The sequence below is a fragment of the Crinia signifera genome, chromosome 1, assembly GCF_055691185.1.
Source record: "Crinia signifera chromosome 1, ASM5569118v1, whole genome shotgun sequence".
In the NCBI taxonomy this organism is placed as follows: domain Eukaryota; kingdom Metazoa; phylum Chordata; class Amphibia; order Anura; family Myobatrachidae; genus Crinia; species Crinia signifera.
The window spans coordinates 385,669,317-385,696,711 of record NC_139217.1 but is presented as its reverse complement, the minus strand read 5'-3'; the positions used below and the strand labels follow the sequence as shown (position 1 = coordinate 385,696,711).

Genomic DNA, 27,395 nt, shown 5'->3' with positions numbered 1-27,395 from the left:
GTGCACAGTATTCACAGTAAAGAGATCACCTGACAGTTTTATGCATTGACCCTTAATGTATTTGTATATATTAGTTATATCCTATCCTAGATGGCTCTTTTTTAACGTAAACATAGATTAATCTCCATGCTACTGTACTTCTGATCAGCAGCCACCAGCCTTGGTGAGGTTGCAAAGGTACAGTATAGATGGTAACTGAGGCAGAGTTACAGATAGAGAGAGGGGGTCAGACAGGGCTGGACTGAGACCAGAAATCGGGCATGGCATTTTCAGCACACAGGCCCACTGCAGTAGGCGGGACCCTTGTGCGGCGAAGCCGCACATTGAAAAGGGGGCATGGCCTCATGGAAAGGAGGCATGGCATCACAAAAAGGAGGCATTACACTGCCCATTACACATTATGGAACACACCGTTATGCCCATTACACATTATGGAACACACCATTATGCCCATTACACATTATGGAACACACCATTATGCCCATTACACATTATGGAACACACCATTATGCCCATTACACATTATGGAACACACCATTATGCCCATTACACATTATGCCACACAACGTAATGCCCATTCCACATTATGCTGCTCACCGTAATGGCCATTACACATTATGCCGCTCACCGTAATGCCCATTACACATTATGCCGCTCACCATAATGCCCATTACACATTATGCCGCTCACCATAATGTCCATTACACAAAATGCTGCACACAGTAATGCCCAGTACACAAAATGCTGCACACCATAATGCCCATTACACAAAATGCTGCACACCATGATGCCTATTACTCAATATGCTGCACAACGTGATGCCCATTACACAAAATGCTGCACACTGTGATGCCCATTACACAATATGCTGCACACCGTGAGGCCCATTAATCAATATGCTGCACACAGTTAACTTATTACCATTACACAATATGCTGCATACAGTTAATACCATTACATAATATGCTGCACACAGTTATGGCCATAGACAAAAAACAAGAACAGGACACTTACTAGTCTTGGCTTGCACTGTCGCACTGGCACTGCAGGATGGATCTGACTACGGTCACCATATGACTGGCTCTGCCTGGCCCTCTGCTTAAATAGCACCCCGCCGCCATGGCGCCCTGCTGCAGATTCTCCCGCCCGGGGGAAATGATGCATTGATGAGTCTGTCTGACTCAGGTGGCTGGCCCGCCCCTCAGCTCCCCCCTCATCAGGACTATCACTTGATGTTGCAGTTCCACCCGGTCAGGTGCAACTAATGACGGGCGGGGCAGCGCAGAGTGACTGGCAGCCAGGACTGGAGGCAGTGGGCTCAGGAGTGGCTGCCGCTGCGGTGTCATGGTGCCAATATGCAAATTACGCGGAGGCAGCGAGGCCCTTTGCAGTGACGGACAGGGACAGGGAGGCAGCAGGCTCAGGGCAAAGTTTCTTAACAAAATCGGCCCTTCTAGCATTTGCCAGAATGGCCAGATGGCCAGTCCGGTCCTGGTGTCAGATGTACACATGAGGAGGGTGGGTCAGAGGTACATGTGGGGAGGTCAAAGGCACATTTAATAAGCTTATTTTATTATGTGGTAACTTTGTTACCAATAATCTAAAGGATAAGGAAAAGAGATACATTTTAAATATGTAATGTAAATGTATTCCTCCACCATATATATATATAGAGGTTTTGATGTACTTTATGCCTTGTCAAGCACGCTATGGGCGATGAATGACTATGATATTATTTTTCAGATAAGCCCTGTGCACTTTTCTGTTCTGCTCTGGGAAAGGATCAGCCTGTTATGGTAGCAGAGAAAACACTGGATGGAACTTCCTGCGGACAAAATGGACTGGACATGTGTTCAAATGGTAGATGCCAGGTAAAAAGCTTCAGACATTATGGGAGGGATCTGCTTTGTTTTTGAGAAGATATCAGATGCCAGATACCAGATGTATTTAATCAGAAAATCATGCATAATATACTTACTAGACTCTTATCAGCGCAAATTATTATGTTTGAACTAATCTCATAATAGTATATTTAGTACTTTTTTATTACTTATTAGAGTACCATAATATCAATGAGTATATGCATAGATGTAACTAGAACTTTGTGGGCCCCATAGCAAAATTTTGAAAAGGCCGCCAGCTAGAGTGAGGGGTTGGTGGTTGTTGGGGGTCATACAGACAGAGTTTGGGACAGGGTCTGAAAGAGTGGAGGGCGAGACCAGACAGGACGTAAACTAAGGTGTCACATATGCTAATATTGGGCAGCACGGATGGTGTAATGGTTAGTATTACTGCCTCACAGCACTGAGGTCATGGGTTTGATCCCCACCATGGTTCTAACTGTGCGGAGTTTTTATATTCTCTTCGTGCTTGCGTAGGTTTCCTCCGGGTACTCCGGTTTCCTCCCACAATCCAAAAATATACTGGTAGGTTAATTGGCTTCCAATAAATTTAACCCTAGAATGTCTGTGTGTGTGTGTGTACATGTGGTATATTGTAAGCTCCACTGGGGCAGGGACTGATGTGAATGTTAAAATACTGTATTCTCTGTAAAGCGCTGCAGAATATGTATGCGCTATATAAGAAACTGTTAATAAATAATAAATATAAATACATACATGTACATACACACACAAACAATATAGTGGGGTGTGGTGACAGTTGATCTCCACTTTGCTTGTGACGACCAACCGGCCAAATGGTTAATGTAAAGCTGGCCATACATCAGAAAGATCGATCTTAAGATCGATTGCGCTCATGATTGTGTACAATTTCCCTTGAAATCCCCGGCAGTCCTTGGTGGTTTTTGGACACACAATCTACTCACAATCCATCATACAATCAGTCATACAATCCATCTGCTGCATGATTGTTTACACAAGATGTGCACACAATCTGCATACAATCCATCATACAATCAGTCATACAATCCATCTGCTGATTGATTGTATGATTGTGTACATAAGATGTGCACACAATCTGCATACAATCCATCTTACAATCAGTTGAGATTGTATGATTGGGTACAATATCTTTCTGATGTATGGCCACCTTAAACTATGGCGATTGAACATCAAAGGGTAGATCTTTATGATATGAACAACATAAAATGTGTCATTCGAAAGCAATGAATAGTTCTGTTTAAAATCAATATTTGCTATTTAGCGGAAAAACGGAAGAAGTCTCCCACTCAAGTAGGAGATGTGATCTCCTTGTAAAGGAGACATTATCTTGTAGAAAAATTGTGCATTTGTGTCGTTGTGGCTGTTTGACATGGACACAAATAATGTAATTTTACTGAAAGTTCATTAGTATCATTTATTTCCTTACTACACGTTCTAATGTCATGACTTTGAGACCAAAATATTTTGCCGTTCCTCTTAAAGAACCTCCTGCTTTGGTGACAGCAACAGCCTCCTTCACAGTTTATGGATCGGGGAAGAGTCCTCTTCTTCGCTCCATCCTTAGGCTTCCCATCTATCTTGTCTCACTTGACATCTTCTAAACTACGACTGTCCTGGATCATTTCTTCCAACAGCATGTTTGATCAAGTCTCACTCAAGTGCAGTTTAGTGCACTTCCAAAAGCAAATACCTTATGCAACATAGACAACTCAAATTAAATGCGTGAACACGCTTTAAAAAAAAACACTATTACACTAACATCAGTCACAATCTAGTCAGGGATTGTTTTTGCTATGTATAGAACATTTCAGAGACTTTTGGCAGGAACTAGTACAGTCCGAGTTTGCCAGAGGTGTGGGATGCTGTCTGAACTCATGCCTTCTAAATGATTGCCGCTTTAAAATAAAAGTCAGAGATTGGCCAGCATCTCGCACCTCTGGGGAACTTGACTATATTACATCACTCCATGAGAGCCCGATTTAAAAGTTAGTCAAATTAAAAAAGGAACTGTTAGCTTCTGCAAATACCAGGTTGCAAAAAGTGAGAGCAAATGCATTTATAAAAATTTTTGCATGCAGGGAAAATACTGGCAGCATTGTTTTTACTCTTTTAATCTAAAATTTAGAATTAAGCTAACACAAACTTCCACCAAACTTTAAATCACTCTATACATTTGCAATTTTCCCCACCTGCAGTGCAACATAGATTGCAAACATGCCAAATGCTTATTTTCTTACTCCTTGTTTTACTTGCTTCTATCTCTGAATTAGCGCCTAAGTTTTATGAACCCTTAAAATCGAAAAATAATAGGATATTACTTCATTTTTATCTTATATTTTAGCCTAAAATGAAGTTGTTGAACATCTGGGTTCTTGCACAAGGTCTTTGGCCATCAAGTTAAACACATTCTTAGAAACATTAGTGATCAGAGCTACAATTTGCATGATGTAATGACTGGATATGTGTGTTGTGCACGAGAGCAAAAAATTCGACCAAAGTACTCATATTTTTTTGTTATAACTATGTATGATTTATTTTTGTTGTACTAGCCATCTTTGTTATAGCTAAACAAATGACATACTGTACATGATAAATGATGATGAACTATGCAGTCAGGTACTGCAGAAGTATTGACATGGATTTTACATACAAAAGAAATGGGATATGATAGTGAAGTACGTTTCACACAAGTTTTAATGACAATAAAAATGACAATAAAAACAAACAATCGATGGCAAGTCCTAAAAATGCTGGATAGAGGCGCTTAATAAATATAAAGTGCACAGTGGCAGGTTCACAAGGAGGTAGGTGCTTAATAATTACCGAATATTAAGGAACTGTGTTCAAGCAGTTCCATAAAAGTGTAAACAGTGGTCACAAAGTGGCAGTCAGCTGGACCTCCTGGTTTGTCGGTAACCGTCTCCTCTGTTTCCTGTCTCCTGGCATTTCAAATGCAAAAGTTCACCAACGCATTTCTTCCCCTGACTGAGGACTTTTTCAAGGTGTCCTGATGTGTTGCAAATGAACTCTTTAAATACCTAGTCCATCACTCTTTTCCCACAATCAAGCAGGACTCTAATCAGAGTATACGCTACAAGTCCCATAGTCGTCTGCATGTTTGCGGGACTTCCCGTTGCCATATTTGGTAGTAGGCATCCGGGGTAACCATGGCAAACATCGGGTCTCTGACGCAGCAGAACCCAGAGTGACGATACGTCACTTCTGCCCTTACGTATGACTGCCACCATGATTAGTGAGGGTGTAAGTGTCAAGGAGGGGGGGGGGGGGGGGGGGAGAGAATAAATATCAACAAATAAAATGCAATTTCATTATAATGGTTATAAAGTAAAATAAAAACAAACAGGGACTTGCAGCATAGTGATTATTAATGATGCAGTGAATTGGAGCATTGCTGCCAGGGCAGTGCACCTTACAGGTCATAAGCACTCAGGAGTCCTCCCCCCCCCCCCCCCCCCCGTATCTGCTCTGAAGGCACTGGGAGTCCCCCTGCACTTCCCCCCTTTCACCTGCCATACTCACATCATGTTGATAAGCCAGTCAACCATTCCCGGTGCAGTAAAGTCTTCAGTGCTGTTTTTGTTATCAATAGACAGATTGGAATGATAAATATTTAGGTGTGTACCCAGCTCATGACTACAGTATATTTTTGTTGTAGCACTTTCCCCAGTCTAATTGTGCACCTGTGCAGAATCCAGATTGCAGTAGTGATTGCAGACTATCTGGTGATTACTTGTGTGCTTGTCTGTAGAGGTCATGCAGGCTCTCCTGTGTTTATTTCTTTGAATGCTGTCACTGCCATAGCTACACCGCATGCTTTCCAGCATGTACCCTCATGCCATATGCTAAGCATCACCATGACACTTTGATCAGCTGACTATTATTCTACCAATGGCAAGATCGGCAGTAGCCACTTGATTCTGTTCACCATTTCTTTGCTGAACCTTAGTTCTCCAATCCTAGACATTGCAACAAACACCTGACATAGTTCTCCAATAGTAATACTGCAGGTAGTATAAGCTCTGCTCTGACAGTCTGCAATTACCTTCAGAAATGTTGCTATTCTAAAGATGTCCCGGTGCTCCAGACCCTGGACTAATACGTTCTGTGGAAATACTCAGCCTGTCCATCTTATCCAGTCAATACTTTACTCCACTGGATCAACTCCGATACTCTGCTTCATTAGTTCAGGTTAAGTCCAACAGCCACATCATTGGTTCAGCAGAATTACTGGTTTCAGCCCAGTGGCAGCATAATTGCTTCCAGCCCCATAGCAGCTGCATCGGTTTCAGTCTGAAGGCAACATCATTAGTTCCATCCTGATGGCAGCAACCCTTCGGTTCCAGTCTGATGGCATCACCCTATCGGCTCCAGCCCAACAGCAGCACCCCATTGGTTTCAACCCGACAGTCTCTGTCTTGGTTCATTGACAACTACTGTATATAGGAAAACTCAAACAGAGGGCCTGTGTGCCAGGTACATAGAAAACCATATCTCTTTGTGGGGGTTCCTGGAGAAGACCAGCAGGTTTGCCCTTGTCTTGGGTATCCACCAATACCCTGGTACTAGTCAGTGATTACTATACCAATTATATTTTAGACATCCCTTGCGTCTGACTGTTTTCACTCATATGCAAAACTTATCTTCAGCCTCCAAGTTTCAGATACACCATGTCCACCAATTTGTTGCTGAAAATTAATCCAATCCTAGGCAGATATTCCATGAATTATCTATAAAATTTCAATGACATATTTAGAATTGCTTGAATATAGTCTTCCACTCACAATATACAGATCTGTTTGCATAATAGCTATCAAATGGAATGCTGCTGGTAAGTGTAGTATTGGAGTAAACATTTTTAAAACACACCTAATCCTCCGACCACTGGCTCACTGTGACCGGAAGTGACTTCCTATTGGAGGTCCTACCTACCATTCACCCAGATGACAGGCAGTCCCACTGGGAGGTGTCTCCTCCCTCCTGACTTCCAGATTGGGCTGCGATTAGCAGAGAGCTGGCTCCCTTCTAGCCGAAGCAGTCCAAAAAAAACAAGGGTTTACCCATGCGCCTACCGTCATTGCTACTGTGCCAGTCCTAGTGCCTGTCAGCTACATTGTGTAGGTGTCTGGACCCGGCCAGTAGCAGGGGTAAGGTGGCAGCAACCAGGCAGCATGGCCAATGGCAGCTCCCTCCTTTATCCAGGTAGTAGCTGCCGCTGTATACTATGGTGTAGCAGTAAATTATGTTAATGTATAAAAGCATGTATGTGCAAAGTAGTTACACTATCATTTGTTCTGCAGCTTGTAATGAAGGACAATTCCTTTGCTGACTTAATGCAGGTGTAACACAGTGACTGATACTAGAAAACAGTTCTGCGCAGATGGTGCTTTTTTTTTTTTAAGGAATTCAAGTCCACAAATGTTGAATTTATCTGTTTTGGGCTTTTTGCCCTTTTGTAAATTTAGACTTGACTTAAAATGAGTGACTTTGTTCTGCATTGGCTTTGTTCCCAATAGATGTAAAATATGTAAGATACAGCAGGTACAATACTATCCATCCATAGATGTGATGTGCAACAAGAACAATACATTAATTATAAAACTAAAATACTCTACTAAAAATGCTTTTATGGTTCAGCACATACTGACATGATATAGGAATACTAGTTCATTATATTATCATGTGAAAAAGTTAATGTATTTACAGTAACATACAGTATGAGTCGAAATGTATTTATGTCTATGGTTTTGTAAAAAATATATTTGAGTCTGAATCACATAATTATTTTTAGTAGTTTACTTATATATCCTGCCCACCTTCCTTAACATAGACTATTCACCTGGGCAGTGGTCACTATTGTTATTTTCTCCCTGCATCTCGGCCAGCTCCCATGGAATGGGAAGCCTTGGTTTGAATCCAAGATGGCCGACTGCTAAATTCTGAAACAGACGTTTTGGCCTTATTTGGATACAAAAGGTACTTTTTTTCTGTGGAAGCAAATGCACAGGGGAGGTGCTTTAAGTTAAGACTGAAGCTAAATAAGGTGTGTGTGTGTGTGTGTGTGTGTGTGTGTGTGTGTGTGTGTGTGTGTGTGTGTGTGTCTATGAGGCAGCCTGGGTTCTAATTTCATGAAATGTGTACACTGATTCGGCATTCGCAGAGCACATTTATGCTTATATGTCAGGAGTTTGTCCTGTACAATATGCTGCATGCCATGTGCAAAAAACACAATGCAAAGGTGCAGGCTTCAATAGGGTAATGAGTATTCACACAGAAATCACATAGTGCGGGGTCCCTGACACAGAGCCGGCCTTAGGCATAGGCAAACTAGGCAATTGCCTAGGGCATTTGGAATGCCTAGGGGCATCATCAGCTTCTGCTGATTAAAATGATATGCAGCATGCCTATATTCTGTGTGTGAGTGAGGCTGTATCTGCATATGAAATAGTGTATTCATGGAAATCACTGTAACATAGCATTCTCTATGCAGGTACAGCCACAGTCGCACACAGAATATATTCATGCCACATATCATTTTAATAATCGAAAGCTCCTTGTGTGTGCTGGTCATAACAATGCAAATAAGATGAATTTTCAGCAAAAAATGCACCCAACGTTAGCAGAACTGGCCAGGAGCTGCATGGCCTATTGAGTCAAGATGTATGAGGAAACATCTGTATCCAAGCAGAGGCAGAGGTCACAGTGTTAGCGGCTGTGCGAGTGCTGTCTGTGGGTGGGTTGGTTGTGCAATAGTGTTCGGCATATGTGTAAGGGGCATCATGTGTGTCATGTATAAATGCATTAATAATGTGCGACATATGTGTAACAGGCATTATGTGTGTCATGTGTATAAGGGCATTAATAATGTGCAACATATGTGTAAGGGGCATTATGTGTATAAAGGGCATTAATAAAGGTTGGCATAATGTGTAAGGGGCATTATGGTTATAAGGACATTAATAATGTGTGTCATGTGTAAGGGGCATTACTGTGTGGTATTATCAGGGGTACCGAGAGAAAGGGGAAGGGGGTACAAATTACCCAGGCCAAAGTCTGATGGAAGGGCCCAGTGGGGGCCCCGGGCCCCCTCCCCTTAAGTGACAGCAGCAGCTGCAGCTCTACTCCTCTGCACACCACACACTGATTTGTGCTGGGTTGCAGTGTGGCCATGGAGGTGCTTAAAATACAATATTTTCTCAGGATTTTTTTCTAAGGGAATAATGTGAGGAGTAATGTACATAAGGTAAAGTGGTACTACTGTGTGATGTAACGTGAATAAGAGGCACTATCGCATGATATATTGTGAATAAAGTTGCACTACTTTGTGGCATAATATTTGAATTGGGGGTATTATTGGGTGGCCATGCTCCTTCCCAGCAAGAACACACCCCTGTTTGGGCTGCGCACCGAATGTTTGCACTGTTTCTGTTTAAAATATTGCCGGTAGGAGCACAAAAATGATGACTTATGATGAGGGTTGATTGTGCTGGGAAAGGGGAGCAGGGTCAGAGGCGAAACTAGTGGCGGTGCTAGGGGGCACCAGCCAAAATCTTGCCTAGGGCGTCATTTAGGCTAGGGCCGGCTCTGCCCTGACATCAATTTATGTAGACTATAATTCCAAATATGACACAACAATGATTCTGTGATATCTGACAATATTAAACAACTATCCAGTGCTATGGAAACAAATACATAATGTTATTCCTGTGAATAAATGCAGCAGTATTATAATATGTATGTGGCATGTGTTAGTACTGTTTTGTTTACATGTTGTTATTGTCTTCTTTCGTTACCACATATCTTGGGAAAGTAATTTATTGTCATCCATGGAAAATAGAGAAATATTGAAAATGATATAATTATGAATGATTACTCAAAGATTGTTCAAAGAACCCCATTTTGTGTTATACATGGGGCGAGCAAAGCACCCGGATGCCATTAGCCATAGTTCCCTGAATCTAACAAGGTCCATTTTGCCTTCCTGCTACATAGCTACAGTATGGGAATCATGACACACTTTTGCTGTAAATAACCACCACATGTCAGTTGTTATTATAATATGGATACCCAACATATTTGCATTGTACAGTATTTGACTGCACATATAATGTCAACAATTAGTATTAAAATACTATTTTAAAAAATAGTAACTGTCAAAATACTAACTGCATATGATGTATCAAACACCCAGTACATATTATATTTTTGTGTGCCTGGTACATATTGTACGTCATATTTTCTATAGTAGTACTGTATTTTCTTTTCTTCTTCCAAAAGAAAGTTGGCTGTGATGGAGTATTGGGTTCTCTGTCCAGGGAGGATCACTGTGGTGTATGTAATGGCAATGGAAAATCCTGCAGAGTTATTAAAGGTGACTTCAATCACACAAGAGGAGCTGGTAATGCATTTTATTTTTTTACTACTATACTGGTTTCATACAGTAACAATTATAAAATGTAATGTCTGCTAGAGCAGTCTACATTTAGGGGGTATTCAATCCCCTGCCGCTATTTACGACGGGGGAAATAGCGGCGGGCGCCTTTTCAATGCTGTATTTCCCGACATCATTGAACAGGCATCTCGGCAAAACAAGCATGACTTTAAAAGCAGTCAGGCTTGTTTTGCCGAGACCGGTCGTGGATTGTTGAGCTCAGATCTGATCGCAGTACAAATTTGTTCTCAAAATGGGCAAAACCATGTGCACTGCAGGTGGGGCAGATGTAACATGTAGAGAGAGTTACTTTTGCGTAAGTTATTTTGTTTCTGTGCAGGGGAAATACTGGCTACATAATTTTTACACTGCAATTTAGATTTCAGTTTCAACACACCCCACCCAAATTTAACTCTCTCTGCACATGTTACATCTGCCCCACCTGCAGTGCACATGGTTTTTCTTATTTTGAGAACAAATTAGTACTGCGATCAGATTGGAATAAGGGCCATTATGTAACTTGCCTTCAACATGATTTGTAAATAATCGAGAAAAATGTGAAGATAATGACTGTGCCTGGAACACTGCAGCCCAAGATACACCCGAGACTCCTTGGATCCCAAAACACTCCACAAAACAAATGGTGATCTTAGGGCGCTAAGTTCCCCTTTGTTCCACACTCCTAGGTTACGTGATCCTAGAAACTTTCCCGTATCAGCACTCCCTCGGTCTGGTGGTTCCCATCCAACCAAAAGAACTGACCTTGGAAATGTGCCCTATGTGCACGTAATGGTTTCTTTTCAGATTTTTCCTTATTCCCAATTCACAGATGAAGGACAGCCCAGACTGGGATCATCAATCAGGAGACCACTAGAAAGTAAACTCACCAGAAGTAGGTGCACGGAAAGGTTTCTTTCACTTGGTCTCTCCTCCTTACACGGGATATAAGAAATCCTCACTCCAGTGGTGAATCCAACAAACAGGTTTATTTTCAACAGTAAAAATGATAAAATCCATACACTGTGATAAAAACTTTAGGGAACACTGGGTGCTCGCGGTAGCCTGGGTTACCTCCCTATGTGGAACAAAGGGGAACTTAGCTCCCTAAGATCACCATTTATTTTGTGGAATGATTTGTAAATAACAGGCTAATTCAGAATGAATCGCAAATCAAATTTTTTTCTAAAATGGACAAAACCATGTTGCACTGCAGGTGGGGAAAATTGAATTGCTTCCATCTTTGAATCAGGCACTGTATTTCTGCACAACAATTCTGTAAGGCTGTCACTCAAACTCTGCCTACTTTATTAAGTCAGAGGTTCCCAAACGCGGTCCTCAAGGCACCATAACAGTCCATGTTTTAAGAATAACCAAGCTTGGACACAGGTCACTTAATAAGTACATCAATAAATATGATTTAACCATCTTTCAGAACTGTGTTTGGGAACCTCTGCACTACTGTAAGTGTGAAGAGTCCAGAATGTTATTAATAACAATATACTGTACAGGTACTACCATTTGGCCCATCCAGTCTGCCCCTTTTAAATAATTTGGTAACTAACGTTTGACATGGAATATGCATTCTCTAGATTGAAACACATGAACCAAGATTTGTACGATATTTGTACTTATTTGTGCAAGAACAATGTATTGATCACTGAGTCTCAATATATTTCTGTCCAATAAATATGCAGGTTATGTTGAGGCATTGGTGATACCAGCTGGTGCAAGGAGAATTAAAGTTGTGGAAGAAACACCAGCACATAGTTATCTAGGTAAGTAAAATGCTAAAATTATATTAAAATACTGTATGTCTACCATCCTTAACACCGCTTTCAATCTCGAAGACAACATGGCATGTGCAAGACTATAGGGCTTGCACATTTTCTAAATAAATTGCTTTTTCTTTCTTACTTTCTACTTTCTCCAACACCTATTTTCAAAGAAGAGCTATTAACCTAATTCCCCCTTGTTAACATAAACAACAGAACTGTCCGAGGCCCTGTTCCTTAGAGTTCCTTGATGAGGCTTTGATTCCCAAGCTCAATCATCAGGGCACACTAACAGTTCAGGTTTTAGTGATATTGATGCTTGAGCACAGATGGTTCTGTGCTCAAGTATGGCTATCTTTAATTCAAGAATTGTTAATGTGTCTTGAGTGCCGAGGTTGGGAATCAAGGGAAAGGGTGAAGAGTCGGAAGGTGAACTGCGGAAAATGTAAGGACAGGGTGGTGAGAAGAATGATGAGTTAGGGCAGGAAGCTCACATTGCTGCACATCGCCGTCTAGAGCAATCATTCAGACAGTGATAATCGCATATGTTAGTGCATTAATCAGAAGTAAAACTTGTGCATACCACCCTTAGTAAGAGGGATAGCTCACCCCACGACTATGTATTCTGGCACTTTTGGAGGTGGACGGGCTAGATAAATATATGCTAAGATATGTGACCAACCTATATGCGCTTGCCAAGGTGTGTGTGGCAAGAAAGTGGCTCGCATCAGAGGGTCCTACTTTGCGAGAGTGGACGGGTTTGACTAACCTGGTGATCAGACACGAAAAATTTATATATGCTGCCAGGGGCTCCAAAAAAACTTATCACAAAATATGGGACCTATGGGCTGACTCGCCCCTCATGCGTCTGTCTGATTAGGCTCTGTCGAGCATTGTGAACTTATACTTAGTAAGGTAACACTGCATGGGGTGTGGGCTGAGTGGGAACATGTAACCACGTGTTTCTGACAAACAATACACAAGTAAACACTCTATAAACACACAAGATGGGTTGTCATGCTTTATTCAGCAATCCAAATCCTATAATGCATTACATGGCTCTGGGAAATAAATGCGTTTATTGTTTCTTGATAAAGTACCTGTTCAATGTATCTCCAGACTAAATGGTAAAAAAAAACTAAAGAATGTATGTAAATGATGATGGCACCAATGGCTGGGCTGTGTTGCACACTGCCAGATGTTTATCTTGCCTTCTGCCTTCTGTCTCTCTTCTTCTCTTTATTTTCTGATTTTCTTCCCTCTCTTTCCTCTCTTATCTCTCCCATTTTTTTTTATTTTTGTTATTGTATTGTATAAGTTGTAATATGTAACAAAATTTCAATAAAAATTATCGAATTTAAAAAAAAAAAAAAAAGAGGGATAGCAGGATTTTAATAAAAGGGAGTGAATGTTTGGGAGAAAGTCTGACTTGACAAGGGAGTCAGTTGCAGTGGTGGTAGAATGGGAGAAATCCTGAAGGTGAGCATGAGAGGAGGTAACCAGGGTTGACCAGGCAGCATCCTAAGGGATTGGAATGGTGTGTGAACAGAAATGAAGTTAGAGATTTAAAATGATTGAAAGTCAGACGTTTTAACTGGATTTGGAGAGAGTGGGGAGCCAGAATCCAGTTCAAGCTAATTTCAGAGGATGGTGGGGGAGACAAGGATAAAATGGTTTAGAATGTCACCAGCAGCAGATTTCTTGATGGATTGTGGGTAAAGGCGAATAAGATAAATATACAGTATAGAGCTTACAATAGTCAAGGTGGGAAACGATGAGTGCTAAAACAATGATATTGGTGGCATCAGAGTTGTATATAACCCAGGGCTGGGCAATTGCGGCCCTCCAGATGTTGAGGAACTACACATCCCAGCATGCCTTGCATCAGTTTCAGCATGGCCACATAGCAAAACTAATGCAAAGCATCCTGGGATGTGTAGTTCCTCAACATCTGGAAGGCCGCAATTGCCCAGCCCTGATATAACCAATGGGTTTTGTGTAGAACTCTGAATCAGGCAATTTTGTGAAAATCTGACAATATGGGTGACATTTAATGGGATTCGAAAATGTGATTTTTGCTATTTTTTTCGCCAAATCGGCCGAAATCGCACTTTTACCCGAATTCGCATATTTGATGGCAAATGGCAAAACCCGCGTTTTTTGCTGCGAAATCGCACTTTCTGAAAGTGCGATTTTTAGTCGCGCTGGAACTCGCATCCAGATGTTTTCCCATTGAAAATATACAATTCGCATATTTAATGAGATGCGAAATCGGGAAAATGTGTCTAAAATTGCGATCATTGCGATCTGTGCATGGTCCTGTGTAAAAAAGTGTGTAAAAATGTGTTATAAAAAAATGGCGTGGGGTCCCCCCTCCTGAGCATAACCAGCTCATTGTGCCGGACCTGGTTCCAATAATACGGAAGTCCCCCAGATTTTTTGTCCGTATTTTAGGGAAATAGGTCCGGCTCAATGAGCCCGGGGCTGGTTATGCTCAGGAGGGGGGACCTCACGCCATTTTTTTTTAAAACACAGATTCGCACATTACCTCAAATTTGCACATTTCCATGCCTAAAATTCACCCATTATCGCACTTTATCACACTTTTTCTCCCAGAACATGCACCTCATTAAATATGCGACTTAGTGGCAAAAAATGCGATTTTAAAAAGTGCGAAAATGGGCGAATTTGAAAGTGTCTAAAAATTGCATTCTATTAAATGTCACCCTACAGTATATGTTGAAGATACATGCATGTACAATTCTGGAAGCATAGCCCACCACTTTTTCTACACCGACAGCCATAATCCTTAGTATCTGTTGTTGCAAAAGATACATCTGAGAATTGGCTTACATGCCCAGGACATGCCCATGAGACAGCTGCAGCCAGTTGCTTTCTAGAAATACCTTCTCTACTGGAAATGAGGTATGGCAATGGACAGAGCAATCTTTATTCACTAGTGAGTTCTGTCTGAGTGTGTATGCCTGATAGACACGCGCACGCTCACAGATTTCATTCTTTGGTGCATACAATTTTACTAGATCCCTCTTTACATAGCCAGATCCTCGGTGCCTGGAGATGAGTTCCACTGCACCCATGTGCTGTGTTAATTGCACCGACCTGGTAATAACCCTGCATTGGAACCAGAGTTTGAAAAGGTCCGTCCCTGCCCATACCCAGTTGAAAACAGAACTTTGTTGTGAAAGGCATATAAATGTGTGTGTGTGTGTGTGTGTGTGTGTGTGTGTGTAAGGTTCTATAATTGCAAGGAGTCCAATTTTAATATGAAGTACCATTTTTTACAGCTTTAAGGGACACTGGGAAACAGTCTATTAATGATGACTGGAAGATTGAAGAGCCTGGAACCTTTCAAATGGCTGGGACCACTGTAAATTATATTCGGAGAGGACTCTGGGAGAAGATTTCTGCAAAAGGTCCAACAACATCTCCTCTACATCTTCTGGTAAGATGTAGAAAACGTGATTACAACAGTCGCTACCTGTTGTCCTAGCTCTAAACAATGGGGGGGCACAATTGTCAGAAAACTCTAAAACGAATGAATAGAAAATGATGTTCTAACTCTTTCGAAATGCACCTTAAAAAAATAAGTTTTTAACGGCAATCTTAATCTGTACTCTTGTAAAACTAAATAAATTAAGGATACTTGTTTAGTTTCATGGCGCCCGATATATCGGATGCGATATTGACTGATATATCGGATGCGATATCGGCCAATATATCGATGTGATCCGATGCGATTTTTTACCTGTTCATAACCCCACTATCCACTACGCATGGAGTTGATTTTATATAGTGTGGCGAGCGCAGTGAGCCACCAAGCCCGAAGCGTGGCGAGTGCTGCGAGCCCCGCGAGGGGACGTGGATTACTGCGCTCGCCACATTATATAAAATCAACTCCATGCATAGTGGAGAGTGGGGTTATGAACATCGAATCACATTGATATATCGGCTGATATCACATCTGATATATCGACCAATATCACATCCGATATATCGGGCGCTGTGAAACTACACAAGTACCCAAAAGGGTTGTTGTAGAGTAAAGAGGAGTTGTCATTTTTTCAGAATGGAACACACCTAGATGCACCAATAGTTTTAGGAGGTGTGTCCTCCCCAAGAATATGATGTATCTACAGTATAAGTGTAGTGTACAGTGTGCATGGGTTCCTGGCTAATGGGGCACCCCACACAATCTGCACCCCCTCCTCCATCTGCCTTTTCCAGTAATACCATCTTTTCTTTTATATATGTATTCTGAAAGATGGAGTCGGCACAGATTATAGTAAGAGTCTGGCATGGTGACAGTGTATTTGCTATCTACTGTCCATTCACTGTCTTCTCACATGGAACCAGGGCTGCCATCACAAATTGTGCGTCCCGGGACTGACAAATAGGCTGGGCCCCTCTTTCCTTTTTTTAATGCCTGGAATGCCTGGTGATACCTGTGTCTGCAGCACTGACAGTACTACTCAGCCTCTACTTTGCTTAGAGGGAAATGTGAACTTTGTTTATGACCAATTATTCTTTATAAACTCTAGTCCTGGGCTCCCTTTCTGTCTGGGCCCAGGACAGGAGTCCCTGAAGTCCCCCCTGATGGCTGCCCTGCACAGAACATGACACCAGCGGCAAGAACTGGTGGAGGAGGGCACAAATGCCTCACAAAGATATAATCTACCTCTGATGTACAGGGCATACAATGTATAGTGCCCCAATTATGCAACACCAAGTTTCTTTGCGCTGTGCACCGACTGTGCCTTAATGAATTACACTTTGTAGAACGCATAGAAGTTTATATAAGAGAATGTTTGTTTTATTTCTAAATCCACCACTTAGCGGCCTAGACGCCTGGGAATGCCTGCAATGAATTTAAGTCACATGATCCTCATGCTTTTGCTTCTAGAAAATACTTCTAGCTACAAATGTATTTTGTCCAGGAAAGGAGATCGAACCAGAAATGGAAAACATTTCATACACATCGCTTGCAATGTAGACAGTTTTCCAAGTTTTACTTACATTCCAAAATATTTAGCACATAGGGAAAGATGATGTGATACAAATAATGACAGCAGTTTTCTGAATGTTCTGGTGTGGAATTTGAATGTTTTGAAATTCTTCTCTGTAATTTCCACCTGTTCATTTGCAACTGAACCTAGAAGGGATTTACAATAACAACTGCTTTTCTCACAATAACAGATTTCCCTGAGCCAAATTACGCTCGGCGTTAATAAAAATATCTGCTTCCCAATAAAACGCATTCAGATACATACACACAGAAGTCTCAGCATCTTTCCTGAAATTGACAAAATATTTTCCACACATTGGGACACCAGTTTGCAGCATGTGCCAATGTTCCATTTCCTTTACTGATCTAACTTGTAATTCTTCAATTGATCTGTATACTTCACAGGTGCTGCTATTTCATGACCAGAATTATGGTCTCCATTATGAATATACAATACCATTGGACCCAATTCCAGAGAACCGGAGTGCAAAAGTGAACGAACCTTTGTATATGTGGACACACTCGGGTTGGGAGGACTGCGATGCTGTGTGTGCAGGAGGTAAAGCTGTAATGTGTATGCTAATGATGAGGGGTTACGGCAGGAGCATTTTATCAGTGCAGTGGGTCTGTGAGCACCCCTCACAAATAAGGGGCAGACTATTGTATGGGAATGGGCTTATGATCCTGACCTAAGCACATTATCACCCACCTATGACACTCACTAATCTCCGAAACATCATCCTACCCAGTGATATGACAGCTCATTATGACCCAGAAGACACACCGTCTCATCCCAGGCACATTACCCACTGCTGACACCCCTGACCCTAAGAGCACCAGGTTCAGTGTCATCCACTCAATGAGATCCTCTACCCGAAGGCTCACAGAAGAGTCAGCACTTATCTCAGTCTTCTCTCAGCTTAACCCTTTCAAGTCCAACGTCTAGTCAAGCTCAACAGTCCTAGCACTAGTAGCACATCCAATAGTGAGCCACTTTAAAATAAGAACAATAACATCATTCAACACTCAATGTAGACCATTTTTGAATAACAAAAACAAAATTACAATTTAAACATTTAAACCAGACTGTTTGAATTGCAGAAATAAATTTGCACTGCAGAAGGTTAAATGTTACTTTCCGTATGAACTCTTATCCAAATCAAAGCTCTAGCTATTACAACCAAGTTATAAGAAAAGGTAAAAAGTCAGACTTAGGGGGATATTCAATCGCCGTCGAGCATCTCCCGTGGGGGAGATGCTCGACGGGCCCTATTCAATGCTGTCTTCCCCGACAGCATTGAACATGGTTTCCTGGCAGAACGAGCCCGACATCTCTAGCTGTCAGGCTCGTTCTGCCGAGAACAGCCGGGAAGTGACGAGCTGCCGGCTGCAGCTCGTCACTTCCCGGCCGCAACTCGCGGCCATGCCCCCTTCTCGTCCCGCTGCAGGCGGGACATTGAATCCCGCCTGCATGTTCTCGGTCAAGCTGACCGAGAACGGGACTGGGTCACGGCAGGCGAGCAAGCTCGTCTGCCGTGACCCGAAGATTGAATAAGGGGGGTATTCAATCTTCGGGTCACGGCAGACGAGCTTGCTCGCCTGCCGTGACCCAGTCCCGTTCTCGGTCAGCTCGACCGAGAACATGCAGGCAGGATTCAATGTCCCACCTGCAGCGGGACGAGAAGGGGGCGTGGCCGCGAGTGACGATGCAGCCGGCAGCTCGTCACTTCCCGGCTGTTCTCGGCAGAACGAGCCCGACAGCTAGAGATGTCGGGCTCGTTCTGCCAGGAAACCCTGTTCAATGCTGTCGGGGAAGACAGCATTGAATAGGGCCCGTCGAGCATCTCCCCCACGGGAGATGCTCGACGGCGATTGAATATCCCCCATAGTGTAAGTGGTCAGCGCTGGGGAAAGAGCATCTCACACAGGGCCTTATTCAGATCTGAGCTCAGTACAAATTTGTTTGGAAAATGGGCAAAGCCATGTGCACTGCAGGTGGGGCAGATTTAACATGTATAGAGAGAGTTAGATTTGGGTGGGGTGTGTTGAAACTGAAATCTAAATTGCAGTGTAAAAATAATGCAGCCAGTATTTACCCTGCACAGAAACAAAATAACTCACACAAATCTAACTAACTCTCTACATGTAACATCTGCCCCCCCTGCAGTGCACATGGTTTTGCCCATTTTCAAACAAATTTGTACTGAGCTCAGATCTGAATAAGGCCCACAGTGACCTCCAGGGGCAAACGCAGGATTTTCAGAAGGGGGTTTCCAGACGGGCGGAGCAAAGCACGGAGATGGACACTTAGGTGACCCAGTATATCCCGTTCAGTTAAAGTATTATAGATAGACCAAATGTATATAAATAATATATATATATATATATATATATATATACATACATACATACATACATACATACATACATGGACATTAACGGCAGTGTAGGCCCCTGGGCATAAGAAAGTATTGGGGCCCCTACCGATCCTCCAGCGGTAGGGGTGGGGGAAGCTTTGATGTCCCGCGGGTGGTAGGGGGTATTATATCAAACGCTCTGCATGTAGGGCCTGGATAAGTAATTTCCACTAATTACCCCTTTACTGCACAGATGGTGGGAGATGGGGTGGGAGAAAGGGGCATTGGGCTGAATGAAGGGGCCCTGATACATAACTTCCAGGGTGGTAGAGGATGTTTAATTCGCAGAGGAGGGGTGTATAGTGGAGTGGGCTTATTATTCATAATTTTCTGGTGGGAGGACAGCTTGCTTGACTGCAGATATCTCCAGTTCCCGGAAATAGATTTCTTAGATTTTAATGGAATTAAAAACTAGAGAATCCCACCTACCAAATGGTATTGGGGACTAGGGGATCCGAGTTCAGGAGGCAGTGCAATCTGCCATCGGTTATATAAAACTACATACCAGGTGTGTGGAGCTGGAGCAGTAACCAGCTGCTGGAAGGCTGATATCTCTGGTTTTGGGAACAGTAGAGACAAGCTACTAGTGTCCATCAAAGAGGGAGAGTCCCTGCTTTTGGAATATACCCTCAGTAAAACTCTAAGTCAGACAGAGCCTGAAACATCTGACTGGGAAGAGTAATTAACAGGCTTGGATGGGGACCACCTCTTTGAAGTCAGATATCTCCGGTTCCCAAGGGCCGATTTTTTAAAGTATTGTACCCATGTAAAGAGGGGACCTTCAGCTTTCAGCGTAGACTCCTGGGGGGTTTTTGGGTACTCAGAAACCCCCCCTGCGTGCGGTACTGACCTCACACTCACACTCTGTTACAGAGCTGACTAGGTATCAGAAGATATTCATCTGTCACTGTGTGCTGAAATATTACAATTCAAGGCAGGGCAGGGACCCATTTACTGACTGAGATACAGTATGCTGTGTGTTATGGAATTGAAAGGAAGTATTCCAAACTACTCTTGGGTACTAAGGGGTAGATTTATTAAGCTCGGTGAAGTGATAAAGTGTCTGGTTTTTGATAAAGTGAAGTGATAAAGTGTCTGGTTTTTATCACCAGCTTATCAGTTCCTACCTGTCATTTTTCAAACCAAGCCTGTAACTTAACAGTCAGGAGCTGTTTGGCCGGTGATAAAGTACCAGCCACATTATCACTTCACCGAGCTTAATAAATCTGCCCCTAAAGCTATACAATCCCTGTTTTCTTGCGACCATTCGACCAACCGTAGACCCATCGGACCGTCCGATATGCGCATACACACCTGTACAATTTTACTTGCGATGTCTGATGTACTCCCGTCCAAACAGTCGCAAGAAAAAGATTGTACCACCGTACACACTCTCCCGATTTGGGCTTTTGACATGATATATATAAACATAATTATCACAATGGGCTGGGTTAAGGGCATACCAAAACAAAGAGGCGTGATTACAGAACCTAAACAAAATATATAGGTGGACCACTATAAAGACGGGGTACGCGTCAGCCGGCAGGGTGACTAGGGGCAGATACGGCAAAGTGACTAGGTAGACGCTTACCGCATCTTTATAGCAGCCGCCAGGGTGACTATGGACAGATACGGCAAAGTGACTAGGTAGTCGCTTTCCGCATCTTTATTGCAGCCGGCAGGGTGACTATGGACAGATACGGCAAAGTGACTAGGTAGTCGCTTTCCGCATCTTTATTGCAGCCGGCAGGGTGACTAGGGACAGATACGGCAAAGTGACTAGGTAGTCGCTTACCGCATCTTTATAGCAGCCGGCAGTGTGACTAGGGACAGATACAGAAAAGTGACTAGATAGTCGCTTACCGCATCTTTATAGCAGCCGGCAGGGTGACTATGGGCAGATACGGCAAAGTGACTAGGTAGACGCTTACCGCATCTTTATTGCAGCCGGCAGGGTGACTATGGACAGATACGGAAAAGTGACTAGGTAGTCGCTTTCCGCATCTTTATAGCAGCCGGCAGGGTGACTATGGACAGATACGTCAAAGTGACTAGGTAGTCGCTTTCCGCATATTTATAGCAGCCGGCAGGGTGACTATGGACAGATACGGCAAAGTGACTAGGTAGTTACTTTCCGCATCTTTATAGCTGTATATGTGCCTGCCGGCTGACTGTAGACGCTTTCCCTAAAATTAGAGGTGGGATACAGAAATGCTGGGATTTGCTGGGAGGAAAACCACTGACCACCAATGCTCTAAAGAGGTGCCTGAAGACTTCACATCTGTCTGAGCAGCAGGATGCCGCACTCAGACCACCCACAGTACACGCCCCTGTTCTCTCTGTTTCACATTTGTTGGCTCTTACAGATATAAGGAATATTGACATCTTATGGACTTTCAGTGAGTATTTAATGACTAGGATCACCTCTACCTATTGGCTGATCCATACATAGCATTCGTATGGCATCCTTTAGCCGTGCGGGCGCTCCTAACCGTGTGTGTTATATTACTTAATGCAAAATTAAAATGACAGCGACTGTGCATTAATATACTTAGCCCTTTTAAGGGCTTTTGTCTGACTGCCTGTGCTGCTCAAATCCTGTATCTGTTGTCTGACAGGATGCACATATATATCATGAGCAGCGGCTTCACTATCTGAGCCGTGGCTCCGTGAACCATATTAAGCCCGCCACCTCTCCACACATGATTTATTCAAGTGTGTTATCCGAATGCAATGTACTAAATATACTACACTGCAGCAACTAGTGTAGTCTATAAATTTTTGATTTACCCCAGTTTATAATGTTATTGCTATTCACTCAATATACCATACTGCAGCAATTAGCGCAGTTCATTACTTTTGTGGCACTATTATAGTGTACTTTACGGCGACCTGCTATAAAGATGGGTGCATGTGTATTATGATTATTTCTTTAAATATACATGGGGAGAGGTGAACACTTCTTGTGCTGTAGGAGAGATCATGCAGCTATGGAACGCCCACATGGGCATGCCAGCTTTGGCAGTATAGTCGCAAGAACAGCCAGCATATCGATCGAACGTGCGTACAAAATGCACTTTTGTTCCGATATGGGTCCGTCCTGTCGGATGAAAATTAAACAGCAAAGATCCTTCGACAGACCGAGTATGGACGGACAACACCATTTTTGTCAGTTTATCGATCATACGGGACAGCGTACACACCTATACAATTGAACGGCCGTCCGACCCAGAACAGAAGAACAGCCCGACGATTGTATAGATGTGTACCCAGCTTAAGTTACTAACAGTCAAATGTAACACTGCACTTTAGTCATCCGACAGTAACGCTGTGTACACTCGGTGCATTTCTGACTAACTTTTTATTAGATTTTGACTATATACTTAAAATCAAATAAAACAAAAAAGGCTCACCAGCGTATGTTTTTCTTGAGGAAACTACATTTGGGTGGTATGTGTAGGAGAACTTTGGTGAATTTTTACACTAGTGTCATCGAGAGTATTCTCACCTATGGTATTATGGCATGGTTCGGCTCCTGCTCTGTCACTGATCGCAAAACCCTTCAAAGGGTGGTATCTGTGGCTAGTAAAATAATCGGGGTTGCCTTACCAAGTATACAACACGTATTTGAAAACCAGCTTCTCCAAAAGACTAAACATATTTTGAGGGACCCTTCCCACCCTAGTAGCGATTTGTTTTCCTTACTTCCTTCAAGTTAGCAATATCGTTCGGTTTTGTGTAAGACTAAACGATATAGAGAGAGTTTCTTTCCGACAGCAATCCGTGTCTTAAACATCTAGTGGGAATACTGAATTACGCATAAATTTTGTACCAAATGTTACTTTCTTTTATTGTCTTTATTCTGTACTGTTTATACCTGAATTTCGTTTAATGTTCATGTACATGACATCGAGATCGAAAGCTTAAATAGACTGTGCATGCAAGTCTATTTCTGCTAGGTCAAAAGGATGGCCACACCCCCCCCCCCCCCCAAACACACACACACATGCCATCCCTCCCTCCCTGCCAGATTCCAGTGGCCACCGATGTGGAATCGATATCGGCAGCCGCCACATTGCACCGTGTGTATACATCTTAACATTGCATGCATCTCAGAATCAGGTCCATAGGTAGATTAGCAGATTTTATTTGCCCATATTCATGATTTACATATCTCATCTGTATGCTAGGTGAGAGGAAGACAACAGTTTCTTGTACAAAAATTATGAATAAAAACATAACTTTTGTGGACAACAACAACTGTAAAGACCTGATGAAGCCAGAACCTCAAATAAGAAAATGCAATGAGCAACCTTGTCAAACAAGGTAAATATAGAAATAATGTAAATGATATAATCAATATTTGCATACCAACAATTCCGACTATATAAGAGTGTGATGATCTCTATAAGGTAACATGCTGTGATATAATTGTTTTGCATGAAGTTCTGACCATCAGTTGAGTACCATGCAGTTTATTGGGTAAGCACAGTATTATATTTAGGGGTAAATATGCTGAAGTTCCACCTCAATAAAGCACAGTCTAGCTTGCATTTTCTGGAATATGGCGGACAAACAGAGTCTGATTGGTTGCGATGGGCAACACATTTTGACACTGGGCGGCAAAAACCCGCACGGCCAAAAGCCGTGCCGTACCCAATAGTTAATAATGGACAGGACTGTGTCCATTCACACGAGACGGTCACGGCCCGGCCGCCCGGTTGCAGTCGGCTGTTACCACTGGAAAAGACAACTGCCGAGCTGTGGCCATCCCGACCATTGTAAACTTCTGTGCACGGCACGGCTTCTTGGTTTCGCCACCTGGCAGCTGCCGGTGTGTGTGAAAGGGGCCTAAGGGGAATTCAAATTGTTGCGATAATTTACCATGGTTCATTGATTCCAGGGAGCTATAGAATAGGCCCTAAAAGTGCCCAACATGTGTATTTTTTAACGGCCGCTATTGTGAATACACATATATATGAAAACTTATCGCAGGTCCAATATGATTTTTTTTTCAAGTTTAAAAAAATGGTCCTTAATTGAAATGTCTGACAAAAACATTGGGTAAAAAATCTTCGTAAAATCGTTTTCCCCCAAAAAATTTAACAAACTTAAATGACTATGTCCCTTAGTGTGGTAGAGTGTTATAATATTGAGGAGGACAATTATTACAGAATAATAAATCACTTCTAATGTATTCAACATATAGAAATATTATAGTTCCTTTCCAAATAAAGTCATATCACAACTTTAGTTACATTCGAGACAGCTGAATTGAGATTTGGGAATATCTGGCTGAATTCTTTGCTGTCCCAATGTGTTCTCCAGCTGCTACAATCCAGAGAGGAGAAATAGCCACAGGGATGAGAAGCTGAATGAGTTTGGTGTGGGGAGCAGGTGTCCTCAGCTCCCATTGTATATAAAAGGTCCCTCCCTCCAGATGTTTTGCAGTAGTATTCTAAATAGACGTGAGGAATGCTTTTGGGATCTCACTTACTGGCAGACATTAACTTAGAGTAAGAGGTGCTTCGTTTTGAAGGGTGTGTGATTTAATCTGTGTAAGTACTGTGTGCATCTTAAACATTAACACTAAAGTTGTATGCTCAATGAATACATTTATTACTGCTAGAACTGAATAGCTGATGTTGGCTATAACACCTAGGGACGATACATCTTTGTTCAGTACACCAGATATTATAAATGGTCCCAAATGGCAATAACTGTACTGTATAATACATAAATAAGTCATCTTTCAGTCTATAGTATGCAATATTTACTTGTCCTTTCCTTTTAAATAGATAGCGGAGATGTCTCTGATATATGTCTACAATTGTTGCTGGAAACACAGTGTACATATTAAATTAACACACTGTAGCAATGTTTTCCAAATAAAACTAAACACCTATGGGACCATGGGCCTCATTCAGACTCAGTTGTTGTTTAGTAAGGATTCGCCAACTACAACTGCTGGTGCTAGGCTGTGGGGGCTCCGCCCAGCACAATTTTGCACAGGGCAGCGGGCAATGTGCAAGCGCTTCGGCGATGTGCCTTAGCTGTAAAGCCAGGCACAGACGGGCCATGTTTTGGGTCGCATCGGGTGCGTATGATGTCACGCAACTATTGTGCATTCCCCCCCCAGTGCCTGCACTGTCCAGACCTCTCCCACAAAATAGTGGGATGCCGCCCCGGGCAGCACTGAGACTGCATTCTCTTGTGATCTGAGTTTCAGTTCTACTGCGCGTATGTATTTGCAGAAGTGTGGAAATCACTTACCATATATACTCGAGTATAAGCCTACTTTTTCAGAACATTTTTTATGCTGGAAAAAGCCCCCCTCGGCTTATACTCGAGTGAGGGTCCCACTTGAGTCAATAAGTTTTCCCAGTTTTTTGTTGTAAAATTAGGTGCCTCGGTTTATATTCGGGTCGACTTATACTCGAGTATATACGGTAATAGCGCATGGGTTTGAATCAAGCTTTATATTGGACATGGAATGTGGTCACTAGGTTGACAGTCAAAAGGTCAACCACTATTGGTCAATGGTCAATGGTCAAAAGGTCAATACATCAAAAAAAGCTTATGTGTAAAGTGTCCACAAGGGAAAATGTCGACATGAATTTTTCATGATTTTTTTTTTTACGGACTTGTTCATACTTTACCATCCCAGTGGGCATAGCGGGAGAATAAAATAGTGTGCCGAACACAGTCAACCTATATCAACATAAACATCAAAAACAGGTGAATAACTCATGTCGATCTTTTACCATATTGACCTTTTACATGTCAGTCTTTTGCTTGTGTCCACCTTTTGACTGTTGACCAGTAGTGGTGGACCTTTTGACTGTCGACCTAAAAACCCATACCCTTGGATATTTGAAAATAGTGCTATAAACCTTCCCACAATGTAGATAAATATGTAATATTAACATAGTATACTTCAATATTATTGATTAGCATCTTACAGATAGTTACTGTATAAGCACTCGCAGTGTTAATAATCGAATATGCAGTAACATATGCGATTATTAATGCAAAAGCGATGGCCGGCGATGTGCTGCGGGTCTCCCCTCCCTCCCTGAACCCTCACACGGCTGTGTGAGGGCTCCTTTTCCTCCTCCCTGCACCCGGAAGCTGGCAGGGAGGAGGAGAACACTGGTCCGGGCAGCACAGCAGGAGGCTGCCCGGACACAGGTGAGGGAGGGCATCGCAGATCGGCAGGGGGCGCAGGGGATGCGAAAGGAAGCCCATAGGCTACCATGGGGTTACGCCATATAGAACTGGCGTAACCCCCTGCAGTGAAGCCTCAGCGGTGGGGCTTTGCTGCATATGGAAATGCAGTAAAAACCCAGAAAACAGGGTTTTTACAGCATTTTTAGTTTGTAGAATCTCGCCCACTGCAAGATGTATTCCACAGGATACATCTATCAAAGTATAAAGCGAAACATGCTGATACTATACAATAAGTAATGCTAACTACAGTAACTATATTCACACAACTTTGCAGGTTTTTTTTTTTTTTTTTGATATAACAATTTTTATTGTTTTTTGTTTTATCAATAATCAATAATAATACAAAGAATACACACATTTAACTCGAACTATCGAACAGCTCCGAGTGACCAGTTTTTTTAACATTAGCATCATACAAATAGCTGTCCGTTGCTTTTGAAGAATATTTCTACTTTAACTCAGAATAACAGGGAAAAGAGGGGGGGGGGGACTTTGCAGCTTTTTGATAAATGCATTGCCTCGCTATCACTGTCTCTGCACTGTTCCTTACTGGCAGCTTGTCTCTAGCAGCTAATAAAAACTGAATGTGTTGTGGTGCCT

General features: G+C 42.4%; 1 protein-coding gene across 2 annotated transcripts in view; it reads left to right on the top strand.

The window, feature by feature from the left end:
• Window positions 1-27,395, top strand: part of ADAMTS19 (ADAM metallopeptidase with thrombospondin type 1 motif 19) — a 166,813-nt gene that overhangs the window by 107,807 nt on the left and 31,611 nt on the right. For both annotated transcript variants that reach the window (XR_014446790.1, XM_083151549.1), the window contains exons 14-19: window positions 1,744-1,871; window positions 10,200-10,320; window positions 12,048-12,128; window positions 15,431-15,588; window positions 17,554-17,707; window positions 23,756-23,891. Coding sequence is in view for 1 of the 2 variants with exons in the window: in XM_083151549.1 (XP_083007675.1) it covers window positions 1,744-1,871; window positions 10,200-10,320; window positions 12,048-12,128; window positions 15,431-15,588; window positions 17,554-17,707; window positions 23,756-23,891 (778 nt within the window). In the remaining variant the exon portion in view is untranslated. The remainder of the gene's footprint in view (window positions 1-1,743; window positions 1,872-10,199; window positions 10,321-12,047; window positions 12,129-15,430; window positions 15,589-17,553; window positions 17,708-23,755; window positions 23,892-27,395) is intronic.